The 18904-nt window shown below is 40.9% G+C and overlaps 1 protein-coding gene across 3 annotated transcripts in view; it reads right to left on the minus strand.

Moving 5' to 3' along the window:
• Positions 1 to 18904, minus strand: part of AKT1 (AKT serine/threonine kinase 1) — a 74560-nt gene that overhangs the window by 11793 nt on the left and 43863 nt on the right. For all 3 annotated transcript variants that reach the window (XM_075503715.1, XM_075503713.1, XM_075503714.1), the window contains 8 exons: positions 16385 to 16496; positions 13448 to 13595; positions 11488 to 11619; positions 11256 to 11321; positions 9507 to 9575; positions 8652 to 8777; positions 7205 to 7333; positions 2988 to 3202 (listed from right to left, as the gene is read on the minus strand). In XM_075503715.1, coding sequence (XP_075359830.1) covers positions 2988 to 3202; positions 7205 to 7333; positions 8652 to 8777; positions 9507 to 9575; positions 11256 to 11321; positions 11488 to 11619; positions 13448 to 13595; positions 16385 to 16485 — 986 coding nt within the window. In that variant the 5' untranslated portion in view covers positions 16486 to 16496. The remainder of the gene's footprint in view (positions 1 to 2987; positions 3203 to 7204; positions 7334 to 8651; positions 8778 to 9506; positions 9576 to 11255; positions 11322 to 11487; positions 11620 to 13447; positions 13596 to 16384; positions 16497 to 18904) is intronic.

An 18904-nucleotide genomic window follows, 5' to 3' on the forward strand; every position in this document is an offset into this window, starting at 1 on the left:
GGTTGCAGTCTCCACAGCCAGAGAAAGAATAATAAAAGTTAAAAACTTTGCTGTTTCACGTGTGAAAAAAATGCTTTGATCACCTCTTTCCATTTGATACATGTCACAAAACAGCAAAGGAGAATTTCAGGTCACATTAAAAGGAAATATTTCCAGAATATTTTTTCCTTCTTAGGAAAATTAGGGCTCACATTACAAGATTAATAAACTTATATCAATCCCAAAAGAAACTTCAAAATTCCTTTTCTCTTACAAAATGGATTTTATATGACCAAATTTAGAAAACAGCCATGATTAAAAGCAGAATGCAATTTATTGTTCTTCACATTTTCCCCATATGCCTGTAAGTTCGAGACTGAACTGGTATTACTGGATGCAGAGTGCTAAGACTGCTTCTATCCATCTCAGGTAAAACAGCTAATTTTTAAGCTTTCATTCACTGATGCAGGTCACAATTCCCTAGCTCCTTGATATTTAACTTAAAATATCCTCATCACTGAGCTTCATTACATCAACCTTTTTTGTTGTTGGGGGGTTTTTTGAGGATTTTACAGGAAGGGACAACATCTCCCAGCTTCATTTTTCTCATGGTTTTGGCTGTCTCCTCCATCCCACTCTGAAGTTCATCAGCAGTTACTAAACGCTGCCAATTCTGATGTTTTTTGCCACAGGCAATGTTACAATGACACCAACTTCTGTCCGCCACCGGGCTTTGTGAGAGAGGGAATTTCTGTTGAATTACATAGTGGTTCCCCAAAGCATCATCAACGGGCTAATGTCAACCAGACTATCGCACATTATTTAACTTTTCACTGAATGTATTTTCGTAGCTATCTGGCTGTTTTTCTTCAATAAGGTTCCCTGAACTCACTATGAGTCAACTACCAAGTACCCCAGGCGCCCACCCCAGCACATAGACCACACAGTAAAAAGAAAATAAAACTACAAGGCCAGAACTCAGGACTTTTACCCGTAGTGCTTCCAGCTCAATTCTCTGTACTGCCCAAAACGCCACAAAGCGCAGTGGATTTGCAGAATCACAACTTCAGTTAAAAAGTTGGGTGAACGGTGATTGGTGAGAAACCAGTATTTAAGAATGGTCCATGATCCAAAAAGCTTGGGAAGCACCAGTGTAATTAGCAAGCTGCGGGCATGTGTGCAGGCTTGTCTAGTCTATAGTTATTTCTATCAGCAGCATGAAAATCATCTGTCCAACAGATCAGAGCATCGTTGGTTCCAAGCCTGCAGAAGATACATGTGAAGAAGTGGCTATTTGTATAAAATGAGCATATTGTGGAGTAATTATTGGCATTGGGAAAACCTTGTAATTAGAAACAAGTGGGCGTTCTTTGTTTGTAAACAAATTGCATTTTGGTTCATCAGAGATGCTCCTTTAAGAACAAATTACAGCAGATGCTGCTTGTGTTTCCAGTGATTGAAAGGCCCCACCTGAATAAGCTACAAAAGGGTCACAATTGTATTTAACCCAGTGCTTTCCTGGACAGGAATCCTGTTGGCAGGGGCTGCAACCACGCTCGCAGAGCACGGTGCCTGGGGGGGCTGCGAATCAATTACACACCTTCTCCTGGAGGTCCCCTTGCAGGCGCCAGGTTCAGGAGGGGTGTGCAGCTGTTGCCACCTAGTACAAGGCTGGCATGATCCTGACTACAACCGTTCCTGGTTCCCCATGTCACCGCTAAGTTGAATCCTCCGGTCGTACAAGTTGTGGATTTGCATTACAAGATGTCTCAACAGGATTTTCCATCAAAAATAGTGATGGAAATAGCCTACGGTGATGTCAAAAATCCTTGCTACAAGTATCCGCGTACTGGCAAAACCCATCTTCCTGCTATGTGCACACACGCACACAGACTAAACAAACATCAGAAAGCAAACCAGAATACTCTGCTTGCACCTCACATGAAAGATTTCCTATTTGGGGCCCATTTACGGTGGAAGGTTCACGACAGGACATCAGGGGCAGAGTCACAGTATTATTTGTTTTAAAAATGTCTGGGTTGACAAGATGGCAGGTTTTTAAACTGATGTTTATCTTTGTGTGAAGGTCAACATCCTTTTTGGATCTTGTTCTATTTTCTGTTTGTTAGCCATTACTGGCTTGCGTTTTTTGTTTTGTTTTCTTCTGTTTTTAAATCAAGGATTACTTTTAAAATAATACAGCATAGCAAAAAACCCCAAAACAAACAAACAAACAAAAAAACCCCCAAAAAACCAGAAGGAGGAAACAGGAAAAGTAGATTAAGCATGGTATAGACTCCACCACAAATGTGGTACAAACACCACCATCTACTGTCCAAAGCATGATGCTAAATCACTGGCACAGATTTAACCAAAAAAATCAGAAAACAGACAGCAGCCTGAACTGGGACAACAGGTGAAAGCATTCAGTGTAGAGCAGCTTATAACCCACAGCAGCCATTGGATTCAATATGACTGAAGGCAGGGTTAACTTGCTTTGTCTCAGGCTATAGTTTTGCGTTAATGGCAGCCATTGTATTCTGAAGTTCAGCCTTCTGATCACCAAAGCTGCTTCATGTCGCTATTTGCAGTGTCAGCTCATGTCAGAAGTTAAAATAAAAACGAGTAGGTCCACTTGCTGCATCTTGGTGGATGATCATTTTGCATGGATTAGAAACAAAACTACAACTTTGTCTTAAATACCTTCCTCAACTGTAAATAAAGAAAAACAACTGGCATGCATGCATTCAGTAGCCCTTTGTACAGTACCATTTTCAATTGCTTTTCAATGATGGCGATACAGGCCCTTCATATGGCAGCATAAAAATAGTCACTTTTAAGTCACTTGTCTTGAAGATAGTCCCCTATAATAGACATGCCTCTGCATAGCACAATTATTAACTTCTTTGTGAAGCCCTTAACAGAATTTTTTTTCCCCTTTTTTTTTTGGGGGGGTGTTTCTGAGGACATGAGTGCTTAAAAGTGCAACTATTAAGCAACAGTCTCACCTTTGCTTAGGATCTTTCTTCAGCAAACCTGACAAGAGAGATTTTGCTTCAGGTGACAAAGTGCGTGGAAATCTAATCTCCTCCATGAGGATGAGTTCAAAGAGCTTTTCGTGGTCTTGATTGTAGAAAGGGAGCCGGCCACACATCATTTCATACATCACAACTCCTAAACCCCACCAGTCCACTGCACGACCATAGTCATTATCTTCCAGCACCTGCAGAAATGTAAGGAAAAGGCCTTAGAAGACATTCCCAAACTAGGCATGAACACAGAACTCGAGGCAAAATTTACCCCAGGAAGTTCATCTTTTCACATGTCATAGACGAATCTACCAGCAGAGTATTTGCAGAAGATCCATTTGAGAAGAACTGGCATCCATGTTCACCACGCTAGGTGAGCAGGAGGGGGAAAAGGAGGCAGCGGGTATGTTAAGGCAGCTTCCTTCTCTTCTTCCTCCCACCCTCCCTCTCACATTATGGTCATGATAAGCACAACCTTCGAAAGCCCAAAGGCTGAGAACTGTTCTCACGTTACAGAGCCAGCTGTTAAATTCTCACTTACTCATCACAAACTGTTCCAAATGGGATCCAGTTTTTTAGAAAAAACCCAAACCACTAAGGAACCAGTAAAGGGAGAAGAGAGAAGACCGTCAACCTGTAACTTCACAGCGACAAGCCAAACATCCCCATCATCTTCATATCAACCTGCACCCCCCCAAAGGGTGGCTCTGCACATCCTGAAAGACCACCCACAAATACTAAATGACTAATCTACATTAAACACTAAGAGCCAGAACGCCACTCCTAACATTTGACCGGCTGTAAGGCTGTAAAACGGCAGCCAAATTGTCTGGAAATGTTTCCCCTCCTCCCCTCTGCCCCCCTCCAAAGGCACTTGCTCACTAGCTCTAACACTCCTGCCTCTGCTTAGGGGGCTACAAGCCCAGGAATTGTCAGTGTGGTGGACTTCTGCCAGGTCTCACAGCAGGAGGAGTCCAGCACAGTTCATTTTTCCCTTCCCCTGGGCACTTCTACCTAATACAGCCCTGGCTGGTGCAGGGACTTGGGACTCCAGCAGTGCCCTCCATCTCTCCTCCTTGCTCCGGAGAAGCCCTGTCATAATGCATTTCTGATCATCTGCACTGAAGGTTGCTGAAGGGAGTGGGGAGTGTTCTGTGGCTTGTGGAGTGGATGTTACGAGGACTTCTCTAGACTTTGTGTCTCCTACGCAGTTGTCTGTAGCTGACACTAACAGTCTCATGTTCCAGACCCTGTCCTCAGGTTTTAGTTGTCATCTTAACTCTTTTCACGGGTCTGCACTGAACTGCTTACTCTTGCTAAGAGCACAAACCACAACAGCACCACCATCGTGTTTTATTGTTGTGTAGTGTCTGTTGTGAGCTTTACATTGCTACAATTCAGAATACTTTTACACTCAAAATTAATAGGGTGAAAGAGCCAAACGAAGCCGATGCAAGTTTAACAAAAGCAGGATCTGAACCTCTTACAAACCTTGATAAAGGTTTTGCACACAGAAAAGAAGCATCGAGACACTCCATGTACAACTGTATGCACTCAGCCTCTCTTTATTCACTAATTATTCCCCTTAATTATCTGAACGAGGGAAAGGGCCTGCAGTAAAAATCAAAAGGCTGCCAGGTATTAGATTACCCCACATTGGTCTATTTACAGCATCCCCTGCCGTATGATTCACACCAAACGACAGCTGGCTCTGCAGCTGCCCTGTATATGTATACGGCCGACACAGCTGCCGACCGGACAGGATTCCAGGAGCTGGCCCCGTCCTTCCCGAGGCATCGCGGCCCTTCAGCTCACAGGAGATATTGTGTGACAATGCAGTTACTGCTCTCTGAGTCACCCTGTTCAATAAGCGCTTCCTGCTCGCACTCCTCTACACTTGGGTTACCTAAAATAAAACAGTCACGGGGCCTCTGATTTTTATTTTTATTTTTTAAACTGCTGCAAGAGATGCAATAGGAGAGGACTGAAAGAAAAACAAAACCACGGAGGCCTTTGTTGTGTATGTAGTAAATGCTACAGGTGCTTTCAAAATGCAGCAAATACTTCAACTGTTACTTTAGTAAGCGTATTAATACTCTGTATTATAATCTAGATTACTAACTACAACTCTTTCCTTCATCTCCTGTAAACATCACAGCCCTCGATGCATCTGACACATCAAAGTTGACATGGTTCAGTCACTGTCATCCATGCACGAGATTCCAGTATGAACCTAAAAACAACGATGCAACAACTGTACAAACACGCCGCTATGCCAGACTCAAGTTACAAATGCAGACAAGAAGATTGAGACCCCTGCTTTTAAGGATGTATGACCTTAAACGCACGGAATATCACCCGCGCACAGTTTCTAGATTTTTTGCGTGCTATCAACCAGATGACAAAAGCCTCCAGAATTTAACACTCCAACTCACAGACGGTATTTGCAAGTAAGGGAGAGAGCTGGGTTAATCAAAAGGATTTGTCCTTCAGGGTTTTGGATGAGCCAACTCATCATAAATATTAAAAAGAAAAATAATAGCAAATAATATAACAAAAAGAACAACATAACGCCTGCACAGGGAATCCCCGCATTCCAAATTAGGAAAAAACAAACCCAAAACAAAAAATATTTTCAGTCTCCTCATAAAATTCTTGATGAGAAACTGAAGTTCAGCAATTGATTTTAAGAGGGAAGCTAAAATAAAAGCCATGTTTATGAATAATAAACACTCTGTCATGCTGCTAATTACTCCCTGCATCAGTAAATCTCAAACTGTGGTGCATGGACCCCAATTTAGATTCACTGAAGACTTCTGGTGATCCATGGAGAGCTGGCAGCTATCATGAGACTGGCTCCACCTCCTTGCTGCAAGCTACTTTGACAGGTGCCCACGTTCTTCATTATTACGAAGACACTGGAGGCTCTTGAAAGCAGCTGGGAGTTAAAAAACAAAAACAAAAAAAAAAAACCAACAGCACGCTGCCACGGCTATGCAAGCAGAGGGTGCAAAAGCACTGATCAGCAAAGACATCAGCTCTCAGCAGAAATATTCCTCCTCCACTTTGGTTTTCCAAGCTTTGTACTTCTGCATACTTCAACTCAGGAAAGGTTTGCAATGCCCAGGTCTCCCACCTCGGAGAAAGGCTACATCCTGGCTATGCCAACAATATATATTCTGCCGGCAGCCCAAGACTTGCTTCTGCCTGTGCTCCGAGCTGGATGGAAGCCTTAACGCCATGGGTAGCAAAGCACCCACTGCAAGGCAACGAGCCCTTCTGTGAGGCACACCGCATTAGGCCAGGCTTGGTGCCCTACTAATACAGCGAGTCTGCTTCCAGACAGCTCAGAGCGTGGGCAGAGAAAACTAGTGTCTGCCTGCAAAATACCATGTATACATATGTCCTCCATCACACAATTTCACTTTTGATCTGCCTGTAACTAACTCACGGCTATAACACCACCTGCGTTGCACAACTCTCAGAAGGGGTATTGCCAGGATGAAAGTTGCAAGCACACATTTGTGGTTTACACTTAAAAAAAAAAAAATTAGCACAAAAAAATCCCCAAAACATACAGCTTGGGGACCAAGATCCCCTGCCTGGATATATTTCCTCTGAAACTGAAAAGCTGAAATTAACGTTGAGAAAAATTTCGTGCTTTTACGGTCACAAAACAGTTGGCACTTTTAATGCATACCATGCTAAATACTGCAGAAAAAGCTTGGTCTGTCCTGTTTCTGAAAACACATTGCCTTATACTGTCTTCAAAGAGTAAAAGAACTGGACAATACTTCTACTTTTTAAGCGAAGTCCTGTTGATAGCTTTCAAACAGGCCAACGCACAGTAAACAAATTGCAAAACAGTGACCAATCCATGAAGTAGTAGTTGAAGTGATTTAGAAGGCTTTTTTTTTAAATCAGATTTCTGACACAAGAAGCAAGCACTGTTCCAGTAAAATGTAAGTATTCTCTAAAGTGGAAGGAAGATACTACCCTGTCCAAAAATTATCATATACCGTTATGCTAAAGATATGTCCCAGAACATGATGAATAAAAGATTCTCAGTGTGTGTTGTTATATAACAGTAGTTACCGTATGAACACATTATAGCCTAGGAATCATTCTGTACTGCTACTGCTATCATGGATGGCATTTAAGAAGATAATTTAGTACAACAGCCAACATAAACATACCTCTGGTGCAAGGTACTCTGGAGTGCCACAGAAAGTCTTCATTGTTGCTCCATCCTTGATGCCTTCTTTACATAGTCCAAAGTCTGTTATTTTTATGTGTCCATCTTTATCCAGCATAAGGTTTTCCAACTGAAAGAAAATCCAAGTGAAAGACATTATTACGTATAACATACGCTGCTCCTGAGCAAGTCAATAAAAGACATGAATTTCTGCAGATCAGTTTTCAACCTCGTTCTTACTGGGGTCAGAACCATAGCAACTGCCAAAGCACACATGACGTAAATATACATTTATATCACTTTCCTTAGTTTTTTTAGGGAACGTTAGGTAACTAATTTGCAGTCTTTTGGTAACCAATCATATATACAGAAAGAATGCACAATGTAGACATATTTATGCTCCTACAATATTATCACCAACAGAATGCCAGTTCTTTAAAAAATATATTAAGTATTCCCCCTCACACAACTTCATCCCTGCTTTTACTCTAAGTGATTTTATGAAATACTCTGTACCAGTAAAGGATAGCAAATGAAACAAAAAATCAAATATAAGGCTAAGTAACCACTTCCAAAGAGACTCTTTACATGAGAATCACTTCATACATTTACTCAGCACGTGGTATTCATCCTAGCCTGTGCCACTAATTTTTGAGAAAGCCATCCAGATTTCAGGACAGGGTTTCCACTGTGTATGAAATAAAGTGCACTTTCAAAGGAATCACAGTGATAAGGGAGACAAAATCCCAGCAGGAATCCCAAAATGACTTTGACATAGCCTGAAAACATTACATATCATGCTTCATTTTAGATTGCTCCTAAATGAACTACCAGTATCCCCTCATCCTCTCCTGAATACACTTCTCCCGAAAAAAAAAAAAAAAAATATGCTATTGTTGCATTTTCCTCAAGAATTTCCCAAGTTTGTTTGCCCCGAGATTTCTTGTTTGGTTGGCGTTTTTTTTCCCCCTTCTCTGCTCAACAAACAAATAAGTAACTTGAAGCTTATCCAATTTTCTAACTGCAAGCAGGTACTATGAAGATAGTGCTGCGCAGCACACTGCAAGAAAGCACAACATCCACACAGTATGAATTTGCATCTATCTGATAAGACCTAGGATGAAGAGCCCAGGATTATGTTCCACCATGCAGAAGAGCCAGTAAGGTTTCTTAGAACATAAGCAGGCAAGTGAAAATGCAACCCAAGTAGCTCAGTACACCTTCATATTCTCTGAAACGCTGCCAGGGTCCTGATAAATGCATTATACAACCTCTTAGACTATAAAAGTGTTTAGACATCCTGTACATTCAAGTCCAACAGCTGCGATAACTGTTATGTTAAAGTTCAGTCAGGAAAGGCCTTCTTATAGTTCAGGCTCATTTGCTTTTGTGACTAACAAACAAAAAGCCCAAAACCAAAAAGCCTATGAAATTATTTTTCTACATACCTTCAAATCTCTATAAACCACATTCTTCTCTGAATGCAGGTAATCCAGTGCTGAAACAATCTCAGCTCCATAAAACCGAGCCCGGTCTTCAGAAAAGACACGCTCTCTTGACAGATGGAAAAACAACTACAAGAACGATAATTTGTTACCTTTAGATTGCACATGTTTCTGAGTTACGTCTCGCACTTTGCAGGCCATCCTGCTTGGAATACGGTATTACCTAAGAGAAAACCCCTTCCCATCCTCACCCAGCTGTGTTCCCAAATGTGTTAAAAAGCATCATAAATTAAATAACTAGACAATTATATCTCATATTCACAGATGCACACCGATAACCAGTTTGTGTACTGCACATTCTTGTACGTACAGAAAATTATAAAAACCCATTTTGATTGAACTACAATTACATATTAAAACTACAGCTTAATGCATGATTTAGAGACATGTTAATATTCCAACTTTTCCTTCCTGCTGTCTAACAGTAGTTTGCTGTTTCTAGTTCTCCCTCCAAAGTAATGCGTGCTCACAACATTAATTAAAAAGTGTTAAAAGTTGTCTGAAGAGCGACTAGAAAGCAACCTTGCCCTCTCAATTTACTGTATGTCAGATTACAGTATGTTGCTGTCATGTAAAATATGAACCTACACCCAAAACCTCTGTTCTCTAAAAATGGAGTTAAGAAAATTGAGAGCCTTAATTCTTAGTATTAGTTAAACCTGCAAACAGCTCTGTTTAACTGGGACAACTTGCATTAATTAGAATTGCAAACACGGACCTTAGCTAAATAATGTCAAGCAGAATTAGCAGTAGTACAAGAAAATCCTAAAGTATTAAACATTATTACATTTCCCTTACCTCCCCTCCATTAGCATACTCCATAACAAAACACAAGCGATCATGTGTCTGAAAGGAATACTTTAAAGCCTGAAACAGATTTAAACCAAAACTTAGAAGACAGATCACACTGACAGTTATAAAAGCATTTTTAATAGATTTTCAGAAACATAGACAGACATGAAATCTTCCATTTTAGTGGACTTTTTGTCCTTGGATCTTATATAATACTTACAGTTTCCTGTTGCAGCTGAGGACTGATCCATTGCCAACTTATTTCATTAAATAAATTTAATAAAGCATTAAAACAATCCCTTGCAGAAGCTATCAGTAATGCCTATAATGCTGTGAAACAAAGTCCTGGCCCATTAACAGTGATACAAAATGTACCAATAGTGGCTCTGAAGTTTCGTGCCCAGGCCACAAGCTCCCCCAGTTTCATTACACAGACAAGAGGCCACAACCAAACCCCAGAGCACAAGGTTTTACTGCACTGGCTACAAGCCCTCTTGTATGAAACACATATATATTTACACACACCAGCCCCCTGGTCTCTGCCTTGCTGCCTGCAACTGCTCCCTGTTGATAGCCTGCCAGAGGATTGAGCAACGCTGTCAATACCAATTTGTGAGCAATTCACAAAAATGTACCGGACAGAGGGTGTGATGAAGTGGCACAAGGTGCCTTTGTACAGTCCTGTCACGTGTATTCCTGTGGCAAGAGTAACATCAACTTGTTTGCCACGGTCTTAAGTTTCTTGGTCGTAACCCAGTCTTGTAGCTGACTTCTCAAGACAGCCCTTGTTTTAGGTATTTGGATTTATGAAAGCATTAAAAAGAAAATACCGCATATGATATCATCGTCTTCATTACTAGGGGTGGCATTTTTAAACCAGTCATATTTTTGCAGAGAGAGGGAGGATCAGGCTTTAGACATGTCAACAAACATTTACTGATTATACCCAATACAGCCAATATTTACTTCCAGAGGCCACGCTTAAAAGTCTAAATTCCAGTTAAGCCCTTGTGTACCTGGAGAAAGGAAACAACCAGGATCCTACACAGGTCTCTCAGAGGGCTTAAGCAGTTGGAAACAATTCAGAGCCAAGTTGTCATAAATACTAGAAACAAAATCTTGAGGTAGAACTTGGGTATCTGAGCTCAACCCAGTACGACTGGTGGCGTTGGAGGTCTAAACTGAGAGTATGGTTTGATTTTACAGCTAAGCCAATCCAAAAGGAAAGCAGCGGATAAAGCACACTCCTCTCTTCCCTGTCCCATCCCACATGCTCCCACCACTATCCTTTGGCTGGCATTACCAGTGCTCTGATTCCATAGTGAGCTGCTTCTGGGAGCTTAAAAAAAAACAACAAAGGCAAAATTAAAGGCTTTTCCCCCCACTGTATCTTCCTGAACTTGTTTGTCACAAGATCAGGGTCACCCTGATCTCTGCTACAAAGAAGAGACCAAGCATTTGGAGGACAAGGAAAGCAGATACTTCTCTCAGAGATAGCAAGCCATTAAATGGGTGAGCCATAAAGTCAAACCACACCCTGAAACACTGTCTTCAAGAGGTACTGAGGACCTGCTCTGCAAGAATCAGAACTTAAAAAAGCATTTTAATTTGTGCTTCCCAAAAATGGAACGGTACAAAAATACACAGCCACTCTGAAAACACAGATCTCAGATGTATTATAGAAATTACAAAAAATAAGGAAAGTCTTGGTTGTCGTGATGTCAAGTTACACTCAGCAGAGGGAAAAATGCTTACTGTTAAGAATGGATGCCGAGAGTTCTGTAAAACACGGTTTTCTGTCAGCGTGTGCGCTACTTCATCCTGAAACACAAGCAGAAGGAAATCAGCAAAGTGATTCCCCAGATCAGGGGTCCATTTCAAACACTAATGGAGCAATTATTTACAAGTACTCAGAGAATCCTTGGTATGACTTCCCCAAAGGCTGTATCAAGGATTAACCATATTCCCAAGTTTCCCATCTACTCACCTTTGCTACAATAACTTCCTTCTTCAGAATTTTCATAGCATAATACCGTCCAGTTGCTTTTTCTTTAACTAAAATGACCTTTCCAAAAGTGCCTTTTCCCAGTAGTTTAAGGTATTCAAACTCATTCATGGTCTGTAATGATACAGATAAACAAGAACTGAATTACATGAACTAACAGCAAGTAGATCATTCTCAGACTAGAATTTCTCATTCACGTAAGAAATGCATTGCATATGTTGCATATGTGGTTTTTTTAATCCTTTTGCTTAGTAGAATTCAGGAGCAGAAATGATTCTTCCATAAAAATGAATACCAGTGCACTCTGAAAGATAATCAATCAAACTATTTAGGGAAAATCATAAGCTTTCAATTAACAGAACGCTCTTTCACATGACTCAACATTCAACTGTGCAGATACCACTCAACGTATTATTATTAATCCATAGACTTTTTGACCACTTTGTCAGTGCAGCCATTCACTAAAAAGCACATGTTGCTCTGATTCCAGGGATTAAACCCATACCTTTTTTCCCCTAGAGAAGTTCCCCACCTCTCTAGGGGACCAGCTTTCTTGGGCTCCACTGAACAGCACCAAAACCCACAGACAAAACGACTGCCTCACAGATTAGCCATTCGCTCTTATTTGTTTCGCCATTAGGAAAAATGTTGGGGAAAATCAGAATCTGTTGCAGACTGAGGATAGTGTCTGTACTGTCATATCAATGACCATTGCCAACATGGCAATAGTAAGACTTACACAGCCAAAGGCTACTGCAGCCTAGGTTAGGGAAAAATTTTAATATGCTCCCAATAGCAAACTTTCTCCATATTCTTCCCTAGAGCCAGCTGAGGAGACTTACTGCTCAATTGTTCAATATAGTCGATGCCAGGACCCCAATAATCATTTTGACTATCCTCACGTGCCCAGAGAGAGACAGTCACTGTCTCAGAAGAACATGTATATTTGACCAACGAGGTAGTTCTTGCATTTCTATGAAGAGCTGCTCAGCAAGAGCAGTATCTGTTCAGTCAAGGACACGGAAAGCTAATGGCAGCTACAATTCAGTGACATGTAAGTAGCCACCCACAACAGGCTAAAACCACTGACATGACACAAGGCTGGCACATATACTTAGTGATGACACTGGTGGATGGCTATCTTTTTTCTTTAAAAACTTCATCAGTTTTCCCAAAACTGAAACAAACTTATGAAACTAAGTGGGGATGACAATGGTGAGATAAGGACACAAAGAAGTGCCTTGGTACAATCCACAGACATCCCATTTGCATGGGAGAAGATTCTATCAATTCTTTCTTACAAGAGCAGATGGGAACACTTTGGAAAATGGAAACCCAAACAGGAGACCATGAGGGGGTAGAAAGCAGTGAAGGGAGTTGAAGACAGATACCTAAAAGGGCTCCACAGAGCAAAGATCTCCTCTGGCACATACTCCTTTCATGGAAGGCCATTGTTGAGCCGGCCCTGTGCATTCAGACAATGCTGTGCCCGATGCAAAAACCTGAGCTCTAGGAACACTATAGACAGACACTGCAGTGGCTGTCTGGGAGTTAGCCTAAACCCTTAACCCAGAGCAATTAAATCCACTGGACCCACCCTAAGTCCTGCAAATCTTCACATGAGCCTGCAAGGAGTTTACACAGTCACACAGTCCAGCAGGAGTTATGATTTCAGGCTCTGTATCACAGGAAAATAGACAAACTAATTCCAGACCTGAACTGGCCTTGGAAGTCATACAGTAAGGACATCTGAAGTCGGAACTCCAGTGCACCCAGACAAAGCTTTGCCTGGTACCTGCTCAGCTCAGACAACTGTTTCCTCCAGAAGCTGCATCTACAACCAACTGTGTAATTGTTATGGGAACAGATGCGTCTTGATGGCTATTTCTTGTCTATATTCCAGAAGACCTAAAAAATAGTGATTCCTGCTATGCTCACTTACCACTTTGTGTTTTGGCTTTGTCATAGAAACTTCCATTTCTTCAGCACCTGAATTATCACTGGGAGAGCCAGACCTAAAATCCATCATCTCTTCCTCTTGTTTCTTGAGGCTGTCTGCTACTGTTTGGATGGCTTTTGTCCATTCTTCCCTGGCAAAATATAAGCAAAGACATTCGTTACTTGTGACTTTAGGTTACTGTCTGCCACGGCAAGGGTTACCAAGGAATACAGAGCCACTAATGCTCTCTGGTGAATCAATACACTGAATTACAGTGCATTTTCAAGCACTGTAAAAATGCATTTTTAAGAGCGCTTTTAACATATATCTTTATTAATCGTACTAGAAACAAGAGACAACTCAAGTCCTCACAGTCCGGACATAACATAAGGCTTTTCAGACAACAGCATTTCTAATAGGCATTCAGTCAGCAGCTCCAGATATGACCTGGTGATACAGAATTTTACATAACAAAACCAGACTTGCCGAAACCAAAAAGCAAAAGGCTCCCATGCAGCACAAAGCAATTAAACACAGCTTCTCCATTCCTATGGTACACTGAAACACATATATCCAACTGCTGGGGGCACTATGCCACCTCTTCGTACACATATCCCGAATATTAATGTTTGCCATGTGTGTTCTAGGAGAAGGTATTGAAGCCCAGGATACTCAGGTTACTCCTCTGTTGTAAAGATGATGACAGAAGTACAGCAATTCCTATGTAAACTTTAGCAGAATGTCAGCAAAAGCAGTGACATTTTATCTTAGGCACAGGTCTTGGTTACGATAAAGTTTCCACAGCTGTATCAGCAATGTGTGCTCTAATACTGACCCCTTCGACTCCTATGGAGACCACTTCCACTCCAGTGTCCTTTGGGACATTTCACACCTCTGGAAACTACTGAAGTGAAAGTTCTTGGCCTTCACTTCATTTCACTGCAAATTTATTGAACATAAAGTATACAACTCGTAAGGGCTTACAGGGTTTTGGGATGAGCTTTAAGGCATACACAGGGGCTGAAGACATGTTCAGTGGACTATGTGAATTTACCATATTTTACTATCTTTTGTATCTGTAAGGAACTGGATGTAGTGGTTTAGTTGATAGTTTTTGGGCACTGGCTAAACTCTTCTCCCAAGGACACCCCAGGTAAAATACTTTGTTCCTACAGCAGGAACACAAGTAGCCAATGCTGAACAACTCCATGCATGATCTGCAGTGAAGCCATGCCATCCTAATCAATGTCAATTTTTTCACTGGTACTATGAAATTATATTAAAAAAATAGTAATTCATATCTGAACACGTGAATTTAAGTTTGTGATGGATGGAAGAGGCAGATCATTCCCCAGAGGAAAAAAAGCCCATGGGAAAAAGTACCCAACACAAGAGTCTAATAAAAACTGCACCAATTACACATAAGGTCTTTCCCACCCTGTGCATTTTTTATTTTGGATTTTGTCTGAACATGCACTATCCAGCCCTGTCTGGGGCAGCAAGGTAATGCTAAACATTCTGAACATTCTCCCTATACTCCCAGCACAGACTACTTCACTCACCATCACAAACACATTCCTTTATTTACTAGTCATTTTTCATATTCAGAACTATTACAAAAAGAAGTTTTTCTTCTGTATTTTTATCTCTCCTTCTCTCTCAAAAAACAAATGTTGGTTTTAAAGGCACAGAGTAAGCTAAAGGCGTATCTACCTTCACATCTCTTTTGGATTTGTTACTGACTTAGTTGAGACCTCGGCCCTCCTGAAGCGAGTATCTTTGATTTCTGGAAGACCAGAATTTTACCCGCAGCTTTTATGTCTCCAGTGCACACAACAGAGGTGACTAACACTCCGAGCCCTGAAGTGTCACAAAGCTGACTTAACTGGCTAGGAGGGAACAAAACAAGACTGAAATACAATCTTCCCCCAAGTGGAAACTGTTATTCACTCCCTTTAGGGTCACTGACCACAAAGCTACTAAAAGAAACAAGGACCAGTTTCTTTTTCTTTGCTTTTAATTTGATTTCACCTTCTTCTGATCATTGTAGTAGAATCAAAAGCAATAAACAGGAACCTTCTCTAAATCAGTGCATGCAAAGGCTACAAAAGAAAAAAGCAAAGAATATTAGGTAGAATTTGCTGATCCTAAAAATAAACATGTGCCAGTATCATATCTAGGGAGGAGAAGGGTTCTAAAATACCCCTTCCCCTAGGGCAATGGTACTGGAATAATTTAAGTTCAGTTCCTGAAGAGCAAGTAAATATTTAAATACTCTGTAGTTGTAGAATAGCTGTGCTGGAAAACTGTTCTCTCAGGAGGTAAGAGATCAATTCTCCAATGATGAGAGCACAGGATGTATGCTCTTAGCTTTGTTTCCTAACAGCTGAAACAGAAATCTGCACCTGCAGCAGATAACTATCACCTTTATTATCTAATTTGCATAAAACATTAGCAATCAGCAATGATACAACTAACTTTTTTCCTTTAAAAACAAGACTTTAGAAAGTCAGTATTTTGATACAAGTCAACTTTGCCTGAATCTCTATTTCACTTGCGCTCATCCTTCCAGAAACTCCCAGGTCAGAAACCCTTCATTTCACATACCACAACCTTTCCAGTGAGAAATGAACCCTGAGTTTCCAGAAATAACTACCTGTGTGCTGGTACACACCTGCACTTGTCCATTTTGGATAACCAACCTAGCAACATTTCATTTACAAATACTACTCAAAATCCACTCTCTGAAACCCCCTTTAAGGTATGTTTTGTGCTGGAACATGCACTAAAACTGAGGCACTCAAAAATTATTTGTCGCTTTTCAGTCTAGATGTACATCATCTGATAAATAAGAGCTTCAGCAAAGGACTCGCTATTAATGCTGAACACTTGCATCTGCTTTTGCAAGTAGTTTATGTATTAAATATGAATGAAACATACCGCTCCTCTGGAGTCTCCACATGAAATGTTCTTTCAATTACTGTGGTCCACTGGAGGCATCTAATGATAAATGTGTTTGGTTTAGGTCGTTCTGTCTTCATCAGCTGGCACTCTACCACAATCAAGGAAGAAAGAGTCATGGTACATAAGCAGGTTTAAATAATCATTTGTCTTTATTCTTATCTAGCAAACTGTTGCGATTAATCAGCCACAGAAATCTCTGTAAGTACTTCTTTAGGAGACTTGAGACAATTTACTGTGTTGATGAAACCAATAAATAGCCTGGGAGATAGTCATCTAAGCAGCACCAAAATCAAATTCTGCTTAGACAGGCTCCACATTTGGTCTGCCCATAGAGCTAAGTAGAAATGTGATGTGATGACACAGAAGCCGTTCAGACTCAGGTCCTACACTCCAAAGGTCATCCAGAGCAGAGCACACGGACAAAGTCAGCTGATAATGCAGCAATTACATCCACTGAAGCTAAAGCCAAGCCCCCACATTCCCTCCCTTTGACTTTCCCAGCATAAAACCCTGTCCTTGGCTTTCAAGGAGTTGCTAGAGAATGTGTTTGGTCATTTTGCAGCGACCTGATGAAGACTGGACTCAGCATTTCCAGTCCTCAAACACTAGAGGGAACATCAAACTGCAGAGGTACCCCCAGAAAAGACCCCATTTAAAACGCCTTCGGGACAGCTGCCGCAGAGTTGGATGCTGTACGGACACGCAGCTAACAGCTTCCATCACGTCCAGCATTTAAGCACAACCTAAAAAGTCTACAGAAGTATGGCTACATGCAAAACCACCGCTTCCTTCATAAAAGTGCTCTCTCCAGAACTGAGCATTCATTTTTTTTTTTTAATTTAAAATCACACCTACTATTTTAAGCTTCATAGGATGTTATGAGTGTTTATCCTTCAAATTTGGGCCTGAAAATGCACCTGATTAAGGGCACGCTAGCTATGCTAAAAGTGAGGATCAGAAAAACAAGAGAAAATCAAGGAAATAACAACAGAAGCCAAAACACCACATTTTCAGATTTATATTAATAGAAAAATCTAATGCTAATTAAACAGCTCCTGTTAAAGGAAAGTCAAATTAAGAAACGGGGGGGGGGGGGGGGGGGGGATAATTGGGGTTTTTTTTCTTACATTAAACTCTTTTCCTTGCAGTTAATGAAACCACAAGCTTGCTATTATTTGGTCTTCGGGTTCTAAATCAACTTCCAAGTAAATAAAAAGGCACTATGAAGACAAGAACAAATTTCTGCTTACTGCTAGAGCTATGAACATCCTCCACCATCAGCAATGCGCAAGTCGAGGACAATGTCTGGCCAGAGTACCCGTGCATGTTACTAAGACTACACTGGTATCATTAGGTTAATTTTATTATTGTGAAAATTTAGAACGCTCAGTTTTAAATTCAAGCTCTTAATTAGCACCAAGATAAAATATTTACCACCAGTGTTTTTGGGCGCCGTATTTTTGGCAATATATTTCATGCCTCATTTGCGACTGGAATTATAAGCTTTTCAATGAGTAACTTTGCATTTTTCATGACAAGAAAATCTAATTTTTCTTTAATAGCACGCTGAGGTTATACTGCATCCTACTAAAGCACTGCAATTAGATAAGAGAAAGTTTATTAATGAGTCATGAAAAGGTTTTAGTGTGATAAACGGCACTCCTTCATTCACCAAGATTAAAGAACTTCCACACAGCGATGCAGCCGTGCTTGCAGAGTGCCGTATTTAGCCTTCCAGCTACCTCATCCTCTTCCGCAGAATGGCAGTGAAGGCCGAACACAACTGCACGAGCTGGTGCAACCCAGTAAGCCCGGTCCTGATAAATTCAGCTCAAGAGATCTCACTCCTGCTCCCGAATCATCCACCTTAACTTAGCTGCTCTTCCTTTTTTTGTTGTTTGTTTTGTCTCCCATTTTCGTCTGCCTACCATGATTAGATGAAGGCTGGGGTTGTCCTCTGTGAGCCTGCACAATGCAGCCCTAGCATACCGAATCCTGCGGCTGAAGACTCAAAGAAGAAAATCAGGCTATTTCTAACCTCGTGCAAATCCAGAGCTGTTCTCCTTTACTTATCCAGAAGTGCAACATGATGAAGAAATACACTGAGAGGTTTTGGTTACTTTTTTAAAACAGCCTTTAAATTCACATTGAGTGCCTCAGATTAAGTATTCTGAAGTAGCAGCACAGATAGTTAAACTAGCCATGAACTCTAAACTTTAACCATTTAAATTTCAGCATAATAAACCACACAAGGCATTTTCTGTCATAGAAGGGGACCAATTAAACATCACCACTTCTCCCCTAAATCAGCACTGTCCATTGATATTTGTTAAGCTTGCTGATCCAGCAATCTTGAAGGCATACAGCAAGATGAATAATAGAGATTTGTCAGTTAATAACCACTATAATTCAAGTATGTCACATAGAAGTGTTTTGTTTAGTGAACAATATGCTGTCTAATTACCCTGCTCAATCATAACAGCACATATCAAGAAA

Source organism: Mycteria americana, chromosome 5 (assembly GCF_035582795.1).
Source record: "Mycteria americana isolate JAX WOST 10 ecotype Jacksonville Zoo and Gardens chromosome 5, USCA_MyAme_1.0, whole genome shotgun sequence".
Lineage (NCBI taxonomy): Eukaryota > Metazoa > Chordata > Aves > Ciconiiformes > Ciconiidae > Mycteria > Mycteria americana.